Here is a 19099-nt window from a genome sequence, read left to right as displayed (position 1 = left end):
AACTGGATCACGAGACCACTGGTTCCACTGCCACTTTAAGCAAGGTGAAAACGGAGGACTATTATTCGTATCTCAAGAAATTCAAAAACAGACGACTGGGCAGTATTCTGTGACCTTGACCAGGCAGTCCAATGTTTCTCACAATTCTCCTATGGGGTATGAAGGACACAAATCACAATCTCATTACACTGAGCCTCACTTTGCATTACAGTTAAAAAACTTAAAAAGGCCATTTGAAGCTACTGTATTTACGTTCTTTCATGTATTTTGTTAGGTTTAAAGGCTCTGTTTGTAACATGGTATACTATTTATAAATAATTGTGTGTAGATATTTAATTTGAAATATTTCCACATCAGGGACATAAAAATTAATAATCTAACATGAAAAAAAAATTAAAACCAAAACCAAAAAAAGAGCTGTTCAATATTAGTTCATAGGCTACAGAATAAATGTTCCAATAACAATATAACAACATAAACATAACATGCAAATTTCATAAAAAAACATCATTGTTTAAAAAGAATGTTCTTTTCTGCACAGGAATGGATTATTTTGTCGCAGTGGTAATATATGAAGAGAAACACTTCTTGTAGCTATTAAACTATATACCTGACATTCTAGTGTTTTTTATTGCTGCCACAGCACCTTAGTCATTTACACTGCTGCAATGATTAATGCTGTTGCAGTATCCAGTTTGGCTTCATGATTGCAGGTCTGATTTATTCTCAATCATGCATTCTAGACCAATTTAATGAAAAGTACTGTACTGTATGACAACTAGCAGAACTTCCCCAAGATGAAATCTGGTCTTCAGTTTCACACCAGGGGTCTTGCTTCTTTCAGCTCCAAACACTTTGTAAATGTATACCAGTGACTTGCAGAGGTCAAAAGGTCTGTAAGTCTGCACACATAAAGCAGCAGGGAGAAAGGAGGGTGGTATTAAGTAGTAAAGTAAGCCTTTAACAATAGCAGACAAATACTATATATACCTTATAAATAATGTATTGCCAATAATCACACACAAATAGAAAACATTTCATTGCTTTAAGACTTGTCTTAAATCCTGCATGCTGCTGTTAGATCTGTAAAATAATGCATGCTCTGCAACAAGCTTAACATCTTAAGATTCAGGCAGCATCTCCAACAACGCAAGACAAATTGCAGAATTCACAGTGTATAGCAAATGGAGGAAATGATGAGGCCAGAGCTACTAGACCCGGCAATCAGTTCCCTGATCTCTAGCACACATGAGGGGGGTCCAAATGAAAAGAAGACAACAAATTGTAGCTATGTTAGCTGTATTTTCCATTTATCACCATTATGAGCCAATAGGGAAACATTTCAGCTTCCATTAGGCCCTAGTTGGCAACACTGCTGTGAAATGCATCCTGGGAATGACTTAATGTGCCCAGAATATGAATCTTCTTTTTGCATTTATAATGCATTATTTGTGATTTTGCCTTTCTTTATTATTTTTTTTATAATGTTGTAACATACCCATAGATGATTACAATTCCTTTTATCATGCTTTCAATTGGATCTACCACACTTTGCTATAGTTTTACAATGTTACAACATGCTAAACTTGAAAAGGGGAAACTTAACAAAGAATATTTTTACTCTTACATGACATATTCTTAACCATTATAGTTTCCCATGATTTAATTAAATTTCACTTACCAACTATATTTGTATACCCAGCATGGGATTTTCCAGATATAATGATATAATATGTGCCAAATAACCATCTCTTTTTTTTAAATAAAGGCAACAAGAGAGAAATTAAACCAGCTAAGTTTTAACTAGATATTGTAGATTGCTTCTCATTACCATATTACTGATGTACATTCCTAAGACATGGCTATTAACTTTTAAACTATAATCCTTTTACTAAATTGTGTCATGTCCAGTCATCAATTATGTGAACTTTACAGCCTGGGAGGAGCACAAAGTATAAGTAAATATGCTCCATCCTCATTAGGTCTTCTGTGATATCATGTCCCCTGATATCAGCCTGTTATTCAAATCAACTTCCTTGTACAGTATTATACACCTCATTATAGCATGCCCAATGCTTGTCATGCAAATACATTTTATAAAGGGAGAGGAGTACACTATATGTGTGACAGGCATAATGCAATATAGAAACTGACCAGAGGTTTTTGTTTTGTTTTGTTTTATTTTTTCCAAGATACACAATGTGGTAAAACACACATCATTCTAGGCGGAGGTTTCTTCTCTTAGTATCTGCATTTCTGTTCTTCTACCTTCTTTTAATGCAAAACTCTTGAATTGCAAAAAAAGAGAGTCTACCTGGACTGCATTAATCCCACATGGAATTCTGTTTTTTTTTTTTTTTTTTTTTTTTTTTTTTTTTTTTTTTTTGTTTTTTTGTAGTTGTTATATTATATATTATTTGTAACAGTTTATTTTTTTCAATAGTCCAAAAACAATTTTAAAGGAGCAGTAAAAACTCAACAGTGTTGTCGATTTGAAACACAGTATTATAATTTTACAACAACATTAGGTTTCATAATTAACTTGCCACGTTGCAACTCTGCTAACAGTCTGCTAACAATTGCGAGAACAAGGTACAAAGCAAAATAGCATAATGCTTTAATGAATGCTAGCTCTTGGCTAACCCTGAATACATTCCATAATACAGTTTCACAGTGCTGTACTAAAGCATCAGAAATCTTTGGAAAGAATAGTGAAACCATTGGAAATTATAGCGAAGGTAAATGCATAGTTAAACCATGGAAAATAGTAATAATAATATCTTTATATAGCACCTTTCATAGTGCACCACCATCACTTTACAGAGGTAGGCTCTGAACTGTGTATTATATGCAGAGTCACTTACAATAGGATATTGATTTAACATCTCATCTGCAAGATGGAGCACAAAGAGGTTAAGTGACTTGCTCAGGGTCACAGTCAGTGGCAGAGGTGGGATTTGAATCAACAACCTTCTGGTTACAAGCCATGGACTTTAGCCACTGGACCACACTGCCTCCTAATGATAGGAAATGGTAGGAAAATGGGTGGCTAGTGTCTCTAAAACTATACTGGGTATTGCCACAGAAGCATAATATGGGAGGTTATGCTATAGTAAAATTTTAAAAAAATATATCAAGCACTTCAATCCCACTGGCAAACAGCAATAACAATAATCACATGTCCCCCAGTGACTGTGCTGGGCAATGACAGATAAGCACAGTATTTAAATATTCATTAAAAACATTTTATTCCAAATGGAAACCACAAGAAAAAAAAAAAAAGTGTACAAAAAGCAACAAAAAATTAGACACCTGAAGACCCATGAGATCCTAAAACTAAAACTTGACTTCTGAAGACCTATGAGATCCTAAAATTAAAATATGTTTTTGTAGAAGCATTCGTCTACTGGACTTCACTCATGTAGTTCCCTTGCTTATGAAGCCCCTGGATATCTCATGCAAGGTGAATACTTCCAGGGGTGTTCACAGGGGGGTTCATACCTTTTGTGTTTTGTGTTGTGAGGATGCAAAACAACCAGCAAGTACCCATCAAGAAACAATTAACACAATGTCACCTGTAATTATAATGATCCTGTCACGATTGTTGGTCATTGTTAAAAAAAGATAGCGGCCTATCATGTTTTAATTGTGCTGTCCTTGGTCTTGTTAATTGCAGTGGCATTTTGTTGCTTCAGCAAAATAATTGCAGATGCTTTTTTTAAAGCTCCCCCTGCTTCCAAGTATCATGACATGAGGATATACATACCTATCAGTCAGGTGTTTTTAATAGGTGCAGTTTTTCCAGCAATGCACAGGTTCTTTCCAAGTGATTTAAACTGCAGTATTAAATCACAATAAATCTCTGACTACTTGGACCTTTTATCTACCAATAACTCTCCATAAAGATTGTGTTTAATTTACCATGAGCTCATGTAAATAGGTAACTCTGGCACTTAAGCAGATATGTATCATTCATAAAATGAAGGATGTTGATTACAGTCCAGCAGCTGGGTGTCATAAATTATAAAAAAAATGCAGGTTAAATAGTAAAATAATCATTTATACCATTGCATTATTGATTCTCATCAGTTCAAAGTACTTCAAGTAAAAACAAAATTGCTGATGTTAATGGAAAAAAAAAGAAATATGTAACACAATTTGTATACAAGATCTGTTTTCCGAATTTTTATAGTTTTTCTTTTAAATATTGCCAAGTCTTTTTTTTACCGATTTATGTTATCTTATAATGGAGGCAATTTGTATACTTCAGGGTATCCGATTTACATAAAAGCAGCGTAAGTTTTATGCTTAAACAGCAGCACAGATAAAAGAAGGACATTTATAAAACAAGCAAGTACAGAGATACCTTGTCCTACCTGGTACTTCGGTCCAAACATGGACTTGGATCAATTATTCAACTTCCATGGAATGAGGTTCCAAATGTGTTAAACAATTAATACTTCCTAGAAATACATAATGACCCTATTTTGAAGCATGAGCAAAGGTACATTTTCTGAAGGTAATAACTCAATTTTAACAGTATAAACGTGTGAAATAAAAACAGAGTTTTTGACCTGCAAGGTGCAAGTGGTCAGGAATACTAAATTTATGTTGTGGTCATACTCTTTCAGATTTCCTTTTTGTCAAGCTTTACTGTAATTGTATGTGTTTACATATTGTTCATATGTAAACCCTTTTAATATATCACTTCAAAAGGACCGAGTCACATGAAAAATGATCACTCTTTTGTCCCTATAGTGGATAGTGAATATGTGTTTAAAAGTGGATCCGTAGCAAGATGGAAAAGGAACTGATGGGTTTACAATCACACAATAACAACTCCTAAGAATGTTTATGGAACGACCTAAAATTGCACATGTCTGCCTGTTCGTTTACAGCATTTGTCTAATTATATAAAAAAAAAAAATTAACTCATATGCCTATACAACAAGTAGACAAGCACAAAGTCCCAACATGTTGGAGGAAGTGATTGAAACAGCATTGAACTCAACATTGGTGTGTACAGTGATTCATAATTGTAATTTATTTATTTTTCCTTTCTGAGATAATTATAGATGGCTGGTGACAGGACAGGAGAACAGCTCCAAGGTACCAGTACACACATTTCGTAGTCTTCTCCAGGGAAATCTGCAAGAGGGGGAAATAATAAAGTGAAAACATGCTTGTAAATGACAGAATATGACATTCCGATGCTGGAGGCAGATACAAAAATTGGTTAGAAGAGGACTGAAATTGGCAGTAAATGAAAAACAGACACCTAATAAAGAATCACAATCACAATCCATAAACACAATGAAGGGGATTTATAAGCTGCGTGATTCCAAAAATATCTTCCACCTCAAATTTTTGTTACCTTCACTTAATTGCTGTAATAAATAACCCAAGACAGCCCTTTTGCGTTGCCAGTGCATTTGTATAGGTTGCTGTCAATCCCTAAACTACTGATCAGCCATTGCTCTGGTCATAGCAGTGTCACCACATCATTTTGTAAAGAATATAGTGACAGTGCAATGCTAATATGCTTATTGCCACAGTAAATGGCAACAAACCTGCCTAGTAACTGAGCAATAAGTACTTAACACCTTGTCACCTTGCCTTCTACAATGTCTGGCCAAAAATGTATGCAAACCTCTGGTTGCATTGTGATCCATAAGACCTACATTCTGCTATATATAAGGTGTAATAAAAAGACTAAGCACTTCAGGATAGTCAGAGGCTTAATTGGTTTGTTTAATAAGAAATAACATTATTGGAACAAATACCTGGACTAGAAAGAATATACCTGAACTTGGTAAGAAACAGGCAGAAGGTGTGAGCTGTTACCATGTTACAATATGTTACCTCCTGAGTCAGCACTCACATATCCAACCCTATAAAGTTTTGACTTTAGTGACACTTAAAAGAATGAGATGCTATCTGATTATTTCATTTTGGCTCGTTCCAATGCAATTTAGCAAAATATAAAAACAAAAAAAAAAAGTTTCCTAAATTAAAACATTACCCAAAATCAGTATTCAAAATTACAGAATATAGTAATGTCACAGTTCACTTGCAAATGAAAATGCACAAAAGAAACTAAAGATCACAGATTTAAAACAAATACAATACAGTATCTAGAATTGTTTAATGATTAACTGTTTTACAACACAGTACCTCTCGTTCGCTTTGTTGCTGATGAATTTTCATCAGGTGAAACTGGAGGAATTGCTGTGAAACTTCACAATAAAGACTGATTTGTGCATGCAAGAAAAAAAAAAGTGTGGGCTGTGATGGATAATCAAATGTCGATGTTTCAAGAGCAACAGTGTCTAAAGTGTTGTCGGCATGGAATTCCGAGGGAAAGATATCTTCAGCAAAGGCAGCAGTGGGCGGAAGCGCATACTCCAGGATTGTGATATCTGTGCATTAATTCGAAGTGCAAGGCAAAACAGGCAAGCAACTGCAAATCAATTGACTGCAAATTTCAACCTGGGGTGCAAGCAGCCAGTTTCATCAAAAACAGTCTGCCGAGAACTCCACAGAGCGGGATACCATAGTTGGGTTGCAGTGCACAAACCGCTCATCACACAGCAGTGGAGAAATGTGATATAGTCACCCCATGTTGCAGCATTTCTTTCTTACTGGGGGGTGGGGGGGGGTGGTGTCTTCCAGGATGACAATGTCCCCATCCACAATGCATGTACTATACTGAGGTTGACTGTATATATAATGGGAATGGGTTTGTGCATTTGAGTGTTGTGTATTTGAGTGTAGTATATGTGAGCGCAGACTGGAGAGAGGGACCTCCAGACGGCAGATCACAGCACCGCGTTCCCTCCCAGCCAGAGTCAGGATCCCCTCGCTGTCCACCCCAGAGCCAGTTGCCACTGTCAGAGAAGCAGCAGGCTGTGAGAACACCACTCAAAGCCCGCCCCTGACTACCAAGGAGGATCCATTTGGAAGTCCCCCAGCAGCTGCCTGCCAGATCCGAGCTGCTGTCACCCCCTGCAGCAGAGAGGACCCCAAAAAACAGGGCATAGGAGAAAGGGATGCTGCGAGACAGGTGTACAGCGGCAAGCCTGACGGCTTTGGTCGATGGATAGCCCTGGATACCTTTATGTGCAGCCTGCAAACACAGCCGCTGTGACAACAGGTCCACCTTGCTGGAATGCAGATGCTGGAGCATGCGGTAAACCATGCTGTAGCAATACAGGCCATGCTCCAGGACGAGGAGCCCCTGCCACGTCAACTGGGACACCAACTCACAGTACCGACAGGTCCAGCCCAGCTAAGGAGACTGATGCCTGCCAGTTCACCCTCACCTGGCTCCCAGAACTCATCGCTTTGTTCCAAGCCACGTCCACATAGGACCCCCGGTCTGCTGGTCCCCACACATGCCTGTGTTGGAGCTGTGGACAGTCGGGACACCTGCAGCAGCAATGCCCAGCAACAACCAACCCGCAGCCCCAGTCCTCGGAAATGACCTGAGTGGGACAACGTGGACCCCCTACCGAACTCCCAGCCTGCCAGTCAGGCATTTCATATAGCTTTACAGGGGGGAAATATACAATGTCATAACTAACATACAAACATGATTACAAACATTACAAAACTATGTACATTCAAAAACACAAAGTACAATGTCATAACTAAAATAAAAACATGATTACAAACGTTACAAAATGATTCACATTAAAAAATTACAAAGTACAAGGTCATAACTAAAATACAAACATGATTACAAAAGTTACAACATGATTTTTTTTTTTAATTTATGTAAAACTCCCTTTACCAAAAGCTAGGAAAAACAAATGTGTTTTTAGCAGTGTTTTACATTTCTGAAGAGAATCAGAGTCTCTCACAACTTAACTCTTAATTTTTTTTTTTTTTTTTTTTTTTTACATACAAGAAACATATTTCATTAATTAATTAAAGATCTATAAAGTAATTATACTACCCTAATGGCACTCCGACATGTACATCCTTACCGGAGAAAGTAGAAGAGTTTATCTTACCGGTTTCAATCATGTAAAGCATGTAAAACTAAACTGTATTTCCCAATAAAACTACTTCCTACAACATTCTGCTTTATCTGTAGTATCAGTACTTTATCTGCTGCAGTTTGTTGTGAAGTCTGTTCCAAATCCATGCAGCATTTTTTTTTTTGTTTTTAAGTGCAATTCAGTGGTACGATCCCTAGAGGTCTCCGCACCACCCTTGAAATGTAACCATTCCAAAGCAATTCACAGTTGCTTCTACTGTACAGTGTAAAAACGTGAATGCATTTCTTCACTCTGTATGTGATTATTATTATTATTATTATTATTATTATTATTATTATTATTATTATTATTATTATTATTTTTGTTGTTACATGTAGCCAAGGTTTCAGCACAGGAAATACCAGACCTGTCAGTAAGGTGGAGGACCATCCTGGGCATTCAAGACAAGTCTACAAGGTGTTTATATTGTTCTGAACATAATTAAGAACCCTGATGATTGCTTAATTATATTTTAAATCGTCACCAATATAAGTTATCCAGAATGACCCATGTTTGTTTCTTGTTCCTTGCGAAACACTAACAGTTTCATATAGCTTGGATACAGCTGAACCTGCCAACCAAGCACCTGCTTTCAGCCCTCAATCATAGTCTGCTATCTTGCCCTTCATGACTGAAAGTGACTTAAGATGCAATTTTATATATAACAGAATACATATTAGATAGGCTATTCTCAAAACAAATTTTCCCTGTTACACTACCACCTTAAATGGTAGATATTTTTCAATAAAATTATTAATATGAATTAAAATGTAGGTCAAGTGAAATCAAGGCTACCGTCCATTCCAAAGGAGGGAGTTTTTACCAGCCACAGACTTTTCTGAGAAAACATTTTCAGAAGAGTTTGTAGAAAGCTGTATAGTAACATTAAGTTCGACAGGGGGGTTTGACAGAAACTGAGGCAGATTTAAATGAAGGCCAGTAAAGGGGAAGCTCTATTTTTTTGCTCAGACTGTATAGTAACTTACTTTAACAGCCATTCAAAACAGTTGTTATTGTAGCGCATCTTTGAAATGTAAAAACAATCCCCTCTGGAGGTTTAGATGTGAATATGGCACAGTCAAGTGCAATGAATATGGTGGTCTCAACTCACAGCACACAATCGTCCATGTGACATAACTGTGATTTTGATTGGCACTGGACTGAAAAAGCAAGATACATTGATAGAGATGTGTGGAAAAGATATTGCTATCGCACATGTAAGGAGTGCTAACCAATGTTTTAAATTCAATTTTCCTGCTAAGCATTAGCAGCATTTTAAAGTAAACAAATCCTGTGCTGAAGGTTACATGTCTGGATTGAAGCAGAGCGAGAGGAGTGAATCTGACTGTGGCAGGCTGGCGAGTGGAAAGAGGCCCAGAGACAGACTGCAGTTCAAAAAAATAACTATTTTATTATAAATAAACACAAAAATGAAAGGGCACAAGGGCCAAAACAAAACAATTTAAACACAAAGAAAGACAAAAAGCAAAATTTACAAAAATAACAATTTCCAGGCTGGGCAATGCCTTCACTGGATTCAAACTTTCCAAACAACCAAAAAAAAACCAACCTGCTTCCTCAGATCCCTCTCTCCAAATGAGAAGCAGAGGCCTCCTTTTATATCAGGTGGCTGGGCGCTGATTGATCGTTAATCAACCTAATCAACTAATCAACCCCAGCCACCTGAACATAATAAACCCAGGCAGGTAGGGGAAGTTAACCCCATCCCTGCCAATTTAAAAGGCAGAGCTTTGCTCTGCCACACACCTCCCCCCATGTACAACGTACACCGGCCGCAATCGGCCAACTCCCCCCTTCCCCCCCCCCCCCCCCCAAGAGTCCAATTATGTCCCTTGGGTGGGCTGTTATGGTGGGTGGTGGTGGGCGGGGTTGATGTCGGAGCCCCCAAGCCTTCTTTGGTTGAGGGGGCCCCGAATCTCCAAGGTAGCACGGCGACGGCGGCCCGGCTCCCTCTGGTGGCGGAGGCGGCGACTGCGGCCCGGCTCCCTCTGGTGGCGGAGGCGGCGACTGCGGCCCGGCTCCCTCTGGTGGCGGAGGCGGCGACTGCGGCTCGGCTCCCTCTGGTGGCGGAGGGGGCGACTGCGGCTCGGGCTCCGAGAGCGGCGGCTCCTCACCCCTCTCGGGCTCCGGGAGCGACGGCAGCTCCTCACCCCTCTCGGGCTCCGGGAGCGACGGCGGCTCCTCACCCCTCTCTGGCTCTGGGGAGCGACGGGCGGCTCCTCACCCCTCTCTGGCTCTGGGAGCGACGGCGGCTCCTCACCCCTCTCTGGCTCCGGGAGCGACGGCGGCTCCTCACCCCTCTCTGGCTCTGGGAGCGACGGCGGCTCCTCACCCCTCTCTGGCTCTGGGAGCGACGGCGGCTCCTCACCCCTCTCTGGCTCTGGGAGCGACGGCGGCTCCTCACCCCTCTCTGGCTCTGGGAGAGACGGCGGCTCCTCACCCCTCTCTGGCTCTGGGAGCGACGGCGGCTCCTCACCCCTCTCTGGCTCCGGGGGACGGCGGCTCCTCACCCTCTCTGGCTCTCGGGAAGGCGGCTCACCCCTCTCTGGCTCTCGGGAAGGCGGCTCACCCCTCTCTGGCTCTCGGGAAGGCGGCTCACCCCTCTCTGGCTCTCGGGAAGGCGGCTCACCCCTCTCTGGCTCTCGGGAAGGCGGCTCACCCCTCTCTGGCTCTCGGGAAGGCGGCTCACCCCTCTCTGGCTCTCGGGAAGGCGGCTCACCCCTCTTTATTGGAGTGACCGGGGCATCTCCCATGTCTACCGCCAGGTAATTAACCACCATGAGGGCAACCTCTGGGAAGGAGGCCGGGTGGTGTTGTTCCTCCCACTGTTCCCACCTCTCCCCATCTCGACGCCACAGCGTGTTGATAACTATGGGGAGATCGTGGACGAGGTCTGCCTCAGGGTGCATCAACCAGTCCCAGATCTCCTGGGACGGTGGTGAAGGTGGTGGTGCTTGAGGTAGTGGGGTGGCCCCTGATGCCCGGGGTGAACACGGCACCTCTTCCTGGGCCTGGTTGTAGGGGCATCCTGCCCAGTTGTGGCCGTCCTCCTCACACCGGCCACACCAGTTTGCCGGTGGCACGTCTGGGCAGGACCGCCAACGATGGTCCTCCTTCCCGCACCAGGAACACCGGGGGAAGAGGCTGGCCGGGTCCTCCAGCGGTGGCTGCAGCAGCTTACATTTCTTCAGCTGCTGCTTTTCCTGCCTTTGCCGCTGTCTGCTCTTCTTTCCCATTTATTTTTTTTTTTTTTTTGAAAAAGAAAAAAAAAATTATCCCAAAAATTCCACAAAACAAAACAAAAATACTGCTCTGAGCCTCTAGGTGGCGCTATCCCACTTCTGACACCAAATGTGGCAGGCTGGCGAGTGGAAAGAGGCCCAGAGACAGACTGCAGTTCAAAAAAATAACTATTTTATTATAAATAAACACAAAAATGAAAGGGCACAAGGGCCAAAACAAAACAATTTAAACACAAAGAAAGACAAAAAGCAAAATTTACAAAAATAACAATTTCCAGGCTAGGCAATGCCTTCACTGGATTCAAACTTTCCAAACAACCAAAAAAAAAAACCAACCTGCTTCCTCAGCTCCCTCTCTCCAAATGAGAAGCAGAGGCCTCCTTTTATATCAGGTGGCTGGGCGCTGATTGATCGTTAATCAACCTAATCAACTAATCAACCCCAGCCACCTGAACATAATAAACCCAGGCAGGTAGGGGAAGTTAACCCCATCCCTGCCAATTTAAAAGGCAGAGCTTTGCTCTGCCACACTGACCTATAGCACAGGAAGTGATTACTAGGAAGTAGCAGCGATCATTGTTTTATAGTGTTTTCTTTGAATATCTGCATATTTTAAATTGAAAAAAAATAAAGATCTTCAAGAGAGAAAAGGGAGAGGGGATCAGTAATAATGCTGCTAAAGGATTTTAATGAATATGAATGAAGAAATACAATGAAATGTAGGTGTCCGTTTTCCAAACATTATTTGTATTTATTTATTGTAAATTATTTTAAGTATCCAAGTATAAACCTAAAGACAAGAAGAACGTTTTTTTTTTTTGTTTGTTTTCTTTTTTCAGTATTTTGTATTACAATTCATGTGCCGTTTTTTATGGTCATTTCTAGAAATTCCAGCTTTCCACTGATTTCGATTTAATATAAACTTTTAAATGACTTTGAACATACAACAAACACTTTCATACCAATTAAAATGATTGAGAAACTGCTCATGCTTATGTATTACAGAACAACATGCTATTGGAATCACACTTACTGAGTTTAACAAAGCTCCCCTGAATCAGTTGCCTGTTATATACATTAAATTACTAAAACCTTTAAAAAGCAATGAACATTTTTTGAACATTTTTAAAATCAGGATATTTGTTATCCTTTACAACATGCAATAAGAATATAAAAATAGACTTAGATTAAATTTATATAATATAAATATAAGAGTACAAATGTATTTTTAAAATACAGAGATAATTACACTCACATTGTGTACACTGTGTACAGAACAAGAAAATACAACATAATCCAATAATTAGCATTCGCATACACATTTACATGATAAATGCAACTGAATGATAATTGCAGTTCTCTTTTGTTTTCTGGGATCCCATAAATATGGAAAAACATTTAAAAGGTTCAGCTGTCATGTCTAGCTCTGACGAACATCTTGTAAAAGTTTGTTAATTTCGGCAACTAACTCACTGGCATCCATTATTTCATGTCTACTGTCACTCCTGCTCACGTGGAGCTGGTTCAAGACGTTGTCAAAATCGTCCTCTTCATAGTTCTCTGGGATTTCCTCCATGGCTGGTAGCCACTTGGAGGGGGGCTGTGCACTCACGTGATTCACTTGAATCGGCCCTGTACTGTTTCCTGGATTTTGAAAGTGAGTGTTAGCTGCCCAGGCTGCCACCCCTTGAGGGTAGGCTAAAGATTTCCCAGGCAAATGCCCTTTTTTGCGCTCCAGGGAGCTCATTCTCTCCGCCTCGTTGCACTCTGTGTAAGAGTCCAATGACGGAGGCAGTAAGCGCTGGAAGACGCTGTTCATTTCTGAAAGGAGAGAGGTGCTGCAAAGGTCTCCTGTCTCCTCGTTGCTGCTATTTGAGTCTTTGCCAAAAGTGGAAAAGCTCTTCTTTCTGTCATTAGAATCTGTGGACTGGCTGTCCTCTTCTACAGGAGGCTGCTGAGGGTCCTCCCCAGGTATAAACATGTTACTTCTGTAGTCAGATGAAGCAGGAGAGGGCAACGGTGGCATCCAGCACTGGTCTGAGTGCCCGAGCACCCTGCATTCATCTGTGCAGAACTTCATAGCTTTCAAAAAAAGAAAAGAAAGAACTGTTTATGCACTTGTATTTTTCAAATAAAGAATCCAAACAACAGTATTAATGCCTTGCCATTTTCAAAGATAAATACTGTAGAAAAGCTTAATCATTATCCCACAATTTCTAAATCAACATTTACTCAACTGTGCTGTACTATTTGACTAATCTCCATGTCTAACATGTTCATTGTATATTAAGAAACTTTTTAAGGAGAAGGTGTTTGATGTACTGTAGAGTACATTTCAACTGTGCTACTATGCTTTACTTTTCAGAATAAAAATAGAAATTAATCTGCAACTGGTAGTAAAAAAAAAGAGATTAAAAAGGCTAATTTGCAAATGTGATTTTAAAGAAGTAATTAAAAGTACTTTAATAACTTTAAAAGTAATTGAAAACTGAATCCTATCTAGTTTCAGAAATAATTAACTTAACACATGATTATTTTAATTTTCATTATCAACCACTGATACACAACCTCAGAATGGTTTGAAAATTATCACCTTTTAATAAAGAAAAAGCACAGTATTTAAGATTTTGTACTGTTTTGTATGCTTCATGTATTGCAGCCCTGTATGTTTTAAGCATGCTGGTAATGGTTGTATAGGAGTTTGACATACCTGGATGAAGTCTGTGATGGCCATCTGTCAGGAAAAGGTCACTGAATCCTTCACCAAGAAGTCTGTCAATTGGAGAGTCTCTGCCTAGATCATAATCACTGTCCCCAGCCTCACTGTCTCCCCGACCACTGTCCTTAAGACTGAACTTGTCCATGTCTTGAAGGGCATATCTATAAAAATACAGATATGAAACATGTATGTGTTCATTTTGTGTTGGCTATAAAATAAATTTCAGACCAAAAGATGTCAACTTCATATTCCTAGCAATGGAGGTAACATCTTCTCCCTGGCTAAAATGTATCACACAACAAAGCAAGCAGATGTTGGGGCAGTTAAATGTATCTTACCTGTAGCTTCTTGAATATTTATTCCCACGGAAACTTGGTCTTGGCTGGTACTGGCCCTGATGAAGCATGGACAGAAGCTGTGAGACTTGCTATATCAAAAATAAATAAAATAAAATAATAAATAAACATATAAACAGACAAACAAAGAGACAAATAAACAAATACATAAACAAACACATACTAACTTAAAACAACTTAAAACAACAGGCTCAACAGGCTTCATTTGGCTGTTTCTACAGACCTCAATCAGCACTAATCCGGGGCTTTCTTAGCTTTGGTGAGATCGTGCAAGATTAGTGCTAATCGGGGTCTATGAAACTAACCATACATTCTTTTTTCTTTACTGCAAAAAAAAACACACAGTATTTTAACAATGTCCATTATGAACAATTCAAATACATGGCAATGAAATGCAACATTAAAAACAAATAAACAATAAAATTGGCAGTTTCTTTGAGTGATACATTTTCACATACATATGCAGTTTCACACACAAATGCATTGCATTTTTTTTTAAGTTTCTTACCTCAACTGGTTGGGTGGTGTGTGCGAGTTCCAGTGAGAAATTCTCTGGTATGTGATTGGACGAGATGGTGACCAAGCTGTTCAATGATTGGCGACTGTGATGGCTCTGTCTGCTGCTCATCTGGCCTCTCTCCATAGTTGGTGATGATGAGGGTGACCTGTGATGAGATCTTATGGGCAGTGTGCCATTAACAGTTGGCACCAGAGTGATGTCTCCTTTGTGTATCTGCCTTGATGGTTTCTTGGGATGATTTTGATAAGTGGATTCAGCCACCCTGCAGTTATATGATCTTGTATCTTTCTTTTCTCTGTTGCATCTGGTAGCGAAAATCACCATTATGACTAAGAGGACTGCACAAATGGCTCCTAACGAAATAATGATAATCATAGAGACATCAAGAGTAGGCTGGTCACTGGCTGTTGGTGTGGGTTGGAAAAGAATATCCAGGCTTTCATACAAAATATACTTAAAAGTTGCTTTAGTATTAAGCTGTGGGCTTCCCTTATCTTGAACCACTACTACAATTTCAATTTCTTGGTGGGGAAAGTCTTCCATAGTAACATTGGTATAGATCTCACACTTCTTTGGGTCTATGGTGAAGATGTTATCTTCATTGCCATTTATAATAAAGCAACTCAGTTCCGAATTAATACCAGAATCCCTGTCAGTGGCCCTAATGGCCGTGACTAGGTATCCAAGCTCAGCATATTTAGGGATGGAGATTTCAGCAGTATGGTTGTGCAGTGCTGGCATGACAATAGCTGGTGCATTGTCATTTTCATCTATTATTGTGAGAACCACTGTGGTGTTGCTGCTAAGCTGGTGGCTACCTCCATCTCTTGCTTGAATAACAAAAGCAATTCTGTTGATGTCTTCATGATCAAATGTTCTGAGAGCGTAAATAGCCCCATTAGAAGGGTCAATGGTTACATAGGTGGTAATGGAGCTCCCCAAAATAAAGCTTTCCAGAATTGTGTAGGTAACATGTCCATTTTCCCCAAGATCGGGGTCACTGGCCAACACTGATGTGATATAGGCTCCAGGGGGATTGTTTTCAGACATGAAGATCTCATACCTGTTTTTCTGAAAACGGGGTGGATTGTCATTTTCATCCAGCACCTGGACTGTAAAGTGTTTGATTGTAGAAAGACTGGGGATCCCTTTGTCTTCTGCAATGACAGTCAGACTGTATTCAGATCTCTTTTCTCTGTCTAATGTAGCATTGGTCAGGATCATGTAGTTGTTTTCATAGGTCTTTTGAAGCTTAAAGTGACCATGTCCATGTAGCTTGCAGACAACTTCCCCATTCAAACCAAAGTCCTTGTCTTGAACCCTTACCAAAGCCACAAAAGTGTCTTTGGCCGCCCCTTCAGAAATATAGGCCACTTCCTCTTTCCCCTGGGTCATTAAGTTGATGCTGATTTCAGGTTTGTTATCATTGATGTCTACAACTTTTATGATAATCTTGCAGTGAGCTGGGATTGAGTTTGGTCCCATGTCTTGAGCCTGGGCATCAATCTCATAGGTCTTGGTGACTTCAAAGTTGAGTGGCTTAAGAAGAGTAAGGTAGCCATTCTCCGTGTTGATCTTAAATGTCTCCAAAATTTTAGGAGACACGTGGCTACTGAAAGAATACACTACTTTCCCATTAGCGCCCTCATCTGGATCTGTGGCATTGAGATCTAGCAGCAAAGATCCCACAGGGGAGTTTTCTTGTAGATGGATAACATATGATTGCTCTTCAAAAACAGGACTGTTATCATTTGAATCAGAAATGCTGATTTTAAGAAGAGAAGAGCCAGATCTGGGAGGTACACCAGTGTCAGAGGCCAATAGCTGGAGTTCATAGCTTGACTGAATCTCCCTGTCCAGTTCTCTAACCACAATAAGTTCTGCATACTTGGCCCCATCAGTCCTGGTTCTCACTTCAATATCAAAAAAATCATTTTGAGACAAGGAATAAGTGTGAAGGGAGTTTTCAGCAACATCTGGGTCAGTAGCGCTGTCCAAGGGGATCCGTGTTCCCACAGCGGCACTTTCAGAGATTTCAATAGGAATAACGGACCTGGAGAACTGGGGGGAATTGTCATTAATGTCGAGAACCTCGACTTCAACGTGGAATAACTGCAAGTGTTCTGTTGGCAGTGTAATCACGTCAAATTCGATTGTACAATTGAGGTTTTTCTGGCAGAGCAATTCACGGTCAATTTTCGCCCCAATGCTGATCTCCCCGTCTTCCTCCCGGACAGAGAGCAAAGGGGTGCTCCCTCTCTGCATTGCTCGAAAACGGACCGAAAAGGGGCTAGGCAGTTTAGATAATACGTCAACCACATCTTCCTTTAATCTAGCAATCACAGTCCCCACTCTCTGTTCCTCGTATACTTTATATTTTAAAGTCTTACCTGCAACATCCTGGGTTAACAGAATAACCACCAGCAGTGCATTCACAAAAAATAAACACAAATATACGTTTCCTTTTTTGCTGCACATTTTGATTCTGCTTCCAACAAGCGTGCTGTAAATGTTTCCTGGGAAAAGCTTAAACAAGTTGATTAAGTCTGTCTAGCACATATTAAATCCGTTAAGTTTGCGTAGTTCCCTGTCCGTCGAATCAGCTTCACAGAAGTGCTTTCCTTTAAGTTAAATTAACTTCCAGTACTGCAAAAGTCCCGTTTTCCCTTTAAAGTCTTTAAACAAGATGTGTAACAAAGTCAAAGCCTCCAGCTGAATACTCTTACTGGTTGAAAAGTATCTTAACTCGACTTAGAAGTATTGATCGCACAGCCCAGTGTGTTGCAAAACCCCATTCACAGAAGCATCTGTCTGTAGCAGGACTGCGGATTCTGTTAGCGCTTATGTCTTGTGTGATGCCTTTCTGCAGACTGACTGTCCCAGATCGCCCGCCCCTGCCTAAAAACTCTGCCGCAGACAAAACGCTCCCCAAATCAAGCGCTGCCCCTCTAGCCAGACTCAGTGACCATTCAAAGCAGAGCAGCTATTGATTTACAAAAGGAGAGCAGAAAAACCCGCCTTTCTGCATTCACTTTCCGAGTGTGCCTTAACAAAAGCTAAGACAAATTACTCAAGACCAACTTTTATTTTAGACCCATTGACGTTTTTTTTTTTTTTTTTTTTTTTTTTTTTTTTTTTTAATTTTGTCTTCTGAAAACAGGGTTTACTCAAACGAAACACCTCAATGCAGTTTCGTTTATCTTTATTGACGTTATGATCGTTATTTTCATTCCTGACATCAACCAGATCTGCATGTTTAGCAGTAGTCTGCTGCATGGAATTAATTAGTCAACTTTTCATAACTTTTTGTTTGCTCTATTTTTCTTTTCTTTTCTTTTCTTTTTAATTATCAACATACCTTTTAAGACATTTTCTGTGCAAAGTAGAAGGACTGGGGCATTATGCTTTCTAGTTGACAATAGGCAATACATAGCCTGTAGTTTTACATAACATAATAACTAATAAAAAAAAAATGTAATTTAAAAAAAAAAATGTCTTTGTGATAGTGGCAGTATAGGTCTGTTAGTTTGTGGAGGTTACTTACTTAAAATTGAAGATGTGTAAACAACAACAAAAAAAAAAAGAAACCGTGTTTGCTTTCTACTATATCCATTCAATCGTTTCTTCCCAGCTTTCATTCTCACGTGATCTCGCTTATGCAAGAATAACTACAGAATTCAATAATTAGATTCCACTGTAAAAAAGGAAAAATCTCTGCACGAACTTTCTTTTTCTTCGGACATTAGTATGCGTTTTATATGTCATTGTCTCTTCAATCTGAATCCAGCCGTGTGTCTAATCGCAGTGAAAAGAATCCCGTCTAATGAATGTATTTAGTACTGGGTCACGCCGATGAGCATTCTGTCACCACGAATAATACTGTTTTACAACTTTGGAGCCCTTTCAGATTCCCGATCCTTGAATTAGCATCCTATATGCAGGCTTACAAAACAAACATGAGCAACTGGAGCTTTAGAATCCCATGGCCATCTGGCGTGAGTCTCCAACAATCCAACCCAATAATTACATCAATTCAGCTTTGAGCAACCCCCCTTAAAACACCAAGAGGGAATTAGTGCCCATTGAGAGAGTGATTCAGAGATAATCTAATTCTATCAATTCACGCTCTGTTTCCAAGAGTTTTGATAAATCCTCCCAAAACACTTTTTGAAAACTTCAACAGCAACTTCTATTTATCT

The 19099-nt window shown here is 40.0% G+C and overlaps 1 protein-coding gene across 2 annotated transcripts; it reads right to left on the bottom strand.

Annotated features, from left to right (window-relative positions):
* Positions 1–11797: 11797 nt before the first annotated feature.
* On the bottom strand, positions 11798–18029 carry pcdh18a (protocadherin 18a). Of its 2 annotated transcripts, none has more exons than XM_041267716.1 (4): positions 14889–18029; positions 14363–14418; positions 14016–14185; positions 11798–13387 (listed from the first exon to the last, which is right to left on the bottom strand). In XM_041267716.1, the coding sequence occupies exons 1-4, from the start codon at positions 17376–17378 to the stop codon at positions 12726–12728; spliced, it is 3378 nt and encodes a 1125-aa protein (XP_041123650.1). In that variant the 5' UTR covers positions 17379–18029; the 3' UTR covers positions 11798–12725. The 2 variants fall into 2 exon arrangements, with proteins under 2 accessions (XP_041123650.1, XP_041123642.1); XM_041267708.1 differs by having other exon boundaries at positions 14363–14451; positions 14889–18028.
* Positions 18030–19099: the final 1070 nt, after the last annotated feature.

Source organism: Polyodon spathula, chromosome 1, assembly GCF_017654505.1.
Source record: "Polyodon spathula isolate WHYD16114869_AA chromosome 1, ASM1765450v1, whole genome shotgun sequence".
In the NCBI taxonomy this organism is placed as follows: Eukaryota; Metazoa; Chordata; class Actinopteri; order Acipenseriformes; family Polyodontidae; genus Polyodon; species Polyodon spathula.
Note: the sequence above shows the minus strand (reverse complement) of the source record. Positions and strands in the feature narration are given on the sequence as shown.